Source organism: Buceros rhinoceros, unplaced genomic scaffold, assembly GCF_000710305.1.
Source record: "Buceros rhinoceros silvestris isolate BGI_N320 unplaced genomic scaffold, ASM71030v1 scaffold21866, whole genome shotgun sequence".
NCBI lineage: Eukaryota > Metazoa > Chordata > Aves > Bucerotiformes > Bucerotidae > Buceros > Buceros rhinoceros.
The window spans coordinates 34929-39905 of NW_010419602.1; the positions used below are offsets into that span (position 1 = coordinate 34929).

The 4977-nt window shown below is 41.1% G+C and overlaps 1 protein-coding gene across 1 annotated transcript in view; it reads right to left on the reverse strand.

Moving 5' to 3' along the window:
- Positions 1-964: 964 nt before the first annotated feature.
- The window catches only part of PLCXD2 (phosphatidylinositol-specific phospholipase C, X domain containing 2), a 5902-nt gene continuing 1889 nt past the window's right edge, over positions 965-4977 (reverse strand). Inside the window, exons 3-4 of the mRNA XM_010139017.1 lie at positions 3632-3873; positions 965-1127 (exon numbers count right to left, since the gene is read on the reverse strand). Of these exons, the coding sequence (XP_010137319.1) occupies positions 965-1127; positions 3632-3873 (405 nt within the window). The remainder of the gene's footprint in view (positions 1128-3631; positions 3874-4977) is intronic.

A 4977-nucleotide genomic window follows, 5' to 3' on the forward strand; every position in this document is an offset into this window, starting at 1 on the left:
GACATTGCAAATCAGATTCAATATTTGGAGCTGACATGGATTCCTCAAAACCCAGTTCTTTGAATAGCAAGTTCAGCTCACCTCCTTCCAGAGAAAGGCCATCTGGAGGAGAGACCTTCCCCAAAGAAAACTTGATGGATGGAAAAATGAAGTGTCCAGCAAGCAAAAGAGAAAGGTTGCGCTGTGGTTTCTCAAATGTCTCACAACAGGAATTCAGACTTAAGTTATGATCCTCATAATTCGAAGACTGAAATATTCTCCAAATTAATGCCAAAAGAAACACACATAAACATGGTTGCAATAAATGTATTAAAGTATTAAAGTAAAATAAAGAGGTCCAGAAGAATATTTGAGTCCAAAGAGGCAGTGTGCCAAGCCACCCCTCGGGCCCAAAGGACGGGTTGGATATTCAACACAGCATTAAGAGCTTCCCCCTGAACAACAGCAACATTAAGTAAGCCAGAGGTAGCATCTAAAACAGCACCACGAATAGAGCAGCAGCCTCCAGGTGAGACCAGCTGTGCCTGCAGTGGCCCAAGAACAATACCAACTCTGCCAGCCTGGTCACACTGCTGCTAAGGGATCGGCAGCAATCCTCGGTTTCATCCCTGGCGTTGAGAAATAAGCAGGATGCATACACAAGGGTATGGTGAGTCCAGTCACCAGGGAGACGCACACCATAATCGGGTACATCTGCTCCAGAGGCCAGCCTCTTGCTGGCAGGCAGACGCCACACCAGACTACAGCAGATGCGTGCATAACTTAGTCAAACACATAGCCACATACAGACACAGCACTGAGTGCACTTTGTTCAGATCCACACATCCGTAGGAGAAGGGACCCGCCTGTGTCAGATATTTAACCATGTTTTCCCTAGAAAACTTCAAATACATGGAAATTACAGTAGGTTTCACTTAAAACATTTAGTGCAGCTCCACTGAGGAGCACAAGTGGGACACAGCAATCAGGACATAGTGGAAGATTCATCCTCTTCTAAAAGGAGGTCGTTTAATGCAATAACTGTAGCAGCAAAGTCAACCAGCTCCACAAAGTCTGATGTAATTATGTTAACACCCATAACACCTGGCTTCTGTGCCTTCACCCAATTTAAAATCATGGGTAGGTTCCTAAAGAAAGTGAAATAAAGAAAATTAGACATTTTAAATGAGACTTCTCTATACATGCTCTACTTCCTCTGATACAATGCACTGTTCACAAATGATGTTGTTATCTCACAATTGTGATCAGCCTGCAACTAGCCTGATGACAAAAGTGCCTAACATAGCATGTGGTCACTAGCTATCAAGTAGAAATATCAATCATCCATCTAAACTACCACATATACAAAGTAGCATTTGTGAACTCTTCACTATTTCCCAAGTAGACTGTGCTCCAGCTTTTAATGCTGCAGTACAATTTTCTACCCTGTTTTGGTTTTGCCCAAGAACATGCTGAACCAAAAACTTAATTCATAGCAGACTTCAGTGTAGCACAATGCAAGGCTAAACCTGGCCAGAGATGTTCCCCTGCCCACTTCTGTCTTAGGGTGGGCAGGGAAGAAGTTGTTGTGGGCAGCACACTGTCTGCCTAGCAAACCCCTTTCAGGTTCCAGACCCACCCGAAGCAAGAGGATCAAGGAAAGCAAACTCAGAATCAAGCCCTCAGCTCTGTAAGGGCTGAGCATCCTACAATACATCATTGTAACCAGAGAGAGGCGAGGTGTGTCAGGATTGAGTTAAATGGAGTTAGAAATAGTGGGAAGAAATTTCAGTCCTTCCTCAGACTGAGTGCAAGTCAGGAGCCTGCACAAGTGTTTTTGCACTCTAACATGCAAATCTCAGGGTTTTCAGCACAGAGACAAATGACCAAGTATGTTGGAATTATTTAAATTAGTGACACAACATGCACACAAAATTATGTCAGAAGATGGTAGGCAAGCAAATCAGCTAACAGGATTAGGAAGCAAAAAAACTCAGAAAACCTGAAGACACCCTACAGCTCTTGTCCCTGGAAAAAAAAAATGTCAAGAACCAAGAGAAGGGGGAACTTGAGTAAAGGCATAATAAGTGTCCCTACCAAGGGACAAAAAAGACTTTAGACAGCTAAGTGTGAGTATTGCACATTTCTCCTTTAGCAAATGCTCAAGAACACTTAAATATTCATACTCAGGGAGAAATTTCTATACAAGACAACAGACATCTACACGGACCAGCAAATGCAGATTTACACATACAAGTCAGATAGCATGTAAATGTATACAAGCAATCATGCTTCAGCAAACAGTGGCATCTATTTCAAATTTTCAGAGTTTACTTTCAAACAAGTGGTAATGATGGGGCCGAAGGAAAGGGATGGAATGAAGGCAGGCTTCCAGCCTATCAGTGGCTTACAGCCAGACCTGTGCCAGGAGTCAGCTTTAAACAGAACTGCTTGCCCATTCAATTAAATCAGATAATTCTTTAAAAATAGAAACTCAGTATAATCTTTCTTGTAATCATAAGACAACAGTATATTTAATATACAGTACGCAGACATAAGTTACATCTTTACCCTCTGTTAGGTATCCCCACCAACCATACACCCTTAATACTTGTGCAACTTTGACATCAAAATCCAGTCTTAAAGCACTCGAGCACCATCTAGTGTCTAACGCTGTGACCAGACAGATGTGGGCAAAGAACAAGCCAGTGGAGACCTGAATATTTTGTGGCTAACATCACTCAGATTTAATTACCTTTTGCTAGATTAATGTCTGTAAACAGGATGGAGACTGAAAACTACATGATTTATACATGATTTATACTTGGAATTTCCCTATCTCTATCAACAACTGACTGAAAAAGCACACACTTGCTCTTTTTAGAAGGGATTTTTAAAAAAGTTAAATTGACTTCGGCTTCAAAATAACAACACTAATTACTTCTAAAGTGAGCAGTGATTGTCCCAAAGGGAACATGAACTGGCTGATGAATACATATGTATCTCAGGCTACAAGGTGATAACACCATAAAATGAAGTCACATGGATCCTACCCTGGTCATGCTTTTACCACTATTAAAAATTACACTCTGTGCTACTCAAAGCAAAATCCTCTTCTAATGATCTCACTCATGGGCAAGTTAATTGTACAACAGTCAGTGGTATAAAGTCAAACTGCTAATCTATTTTTAGGAAAAAACCCAAGATAAAATAACACCCCACATCATACATATTCGGCCATTACTGAATTTAATGATATTTGTACAGATAAATGCAAAATTGAGCCCACAAATATGCAATTTTCCTCTGTGGCACAAGCTTTTTCCCCCCCCTAAATTCAAGTTCAGCCATTTTGGAATGAATTACTGGTTTGAAACAGGTCTGGACCATGTTTTATGAAACCACACCACATTCAGAAAGAGTGCCAATTACCATATATATAACACACGCCCTGTTACTTCATTATTTTCAATAATTCTTTGGTTTCTAGTGACTGCAAATATCTCACGAGCAATAGTAATGAGGCAAAACTGCATGCCTTCAAGTCTTACTTCTAAGCAAACGTTTTATAGTTTCTCACTTACTCAGTGCCTCTTTCAGCATGAGTCATGGTAAGTAACAAGCTGAGCTGAGAATCAAGACAAGTCCTTACCTATGAACAAGCGTGTTCTTCAGACCACGAACTAGATGCCTTGCAATAGTTTTCACTCGAGGTGTGAGAATTGCTTGAGAAACATGAAAAGTCCCATAACGACTTCTTTCCTCAAGAGTGGTCTCCAGGAACTGTAACAGTTTGTGCACATTGGTTGTATTAGCCCATGGTGCTGGCATCTTATTCCCTGGCCACAGGAAGGGGTATTCCTCATACAAAGGGTAGTGGTAAAAAATAAGAACCTAAGAGTACAAAGAAAAAAATAAGCAAAAATTCACAACTACGTTATTCATCTTTAAATGGAATGTTGCATTGCTTTATGCTTACGCATGACTGCTACAGCTAGCACAGCTGTTAGAAGAGGACCAAGTAAAAACAAGCTGCTTCCTGAGTCATGAGTGTCAGTAAATTTGTTGCACTATTGCCAACAAAGGAGATGGAGATCACTTTGGTTACCTGTGAAGACAGGATTGCTCCTGGCTTTAAGGATCATCAGTTTAAGATGAAGTAGTTGCCAGGAATATACTGAAATGCCATTTAAAGCATTCAACTTAAGAGCATTTCAAAGCACTGTCAGAGAACGTTACCCATCTGTACATGCAGTTAGGATATTAGCCATCTTGCCATCTTCTGCATAACTCCCATGAACTGGTTAAAGCCTACCAGGCTGACTGGCATAACAGCATTCCACTCACACTTACTGCATGAGATGCCAAAGCCAGCCTTGCCATCAGGAAAAATCTTCCTTCAATCAGAGGTCTGTATTTTATGCCTTGTAAGGCGGTCCTCTATCAGAGGGCAGCACTGACAGCACCCCTTTAAACCAATTCCTCAAAGCCTCACCTATTTTACTGTTTTAAAATTAGGTGCAGTCACTGAAATCTTGTTCTCAGTTTGCATGTACACATATAAGCAGTTACCACAGAGAAAAGGCATTTAATTCTGACACTATAGATTTGAATGACTGCAAAGGAGCGAGGAAATTCTGTAGATACCACAGTCATGTTAAAGCTTATATGCTTCACACTGGCCAAAAAGGTAACAGTTTACCAGATCCTCACCATCACAAGTCAGCACAACATGCTCTCTAGAGAAGGAAGCCATCTGTAAGGAGCACAAGGCCCTGAGGATACTATCATTTAATTGTTTCAGGAACAGGTTTAGGAGCAGGACAGTCTAGCCATATCATACAAACAGTGAAGGGAAACATGCACACTACATTAAGGAGGCCTTAGTGGGCTTTGAATTGGCTGTCGACAGCATCTTTGGGACAATGCCTCTGACTGAGAACCACATCCAGCCTCTCTATTTAAATCTTAACCTTTTGGGCTACACATCCTTTCCCT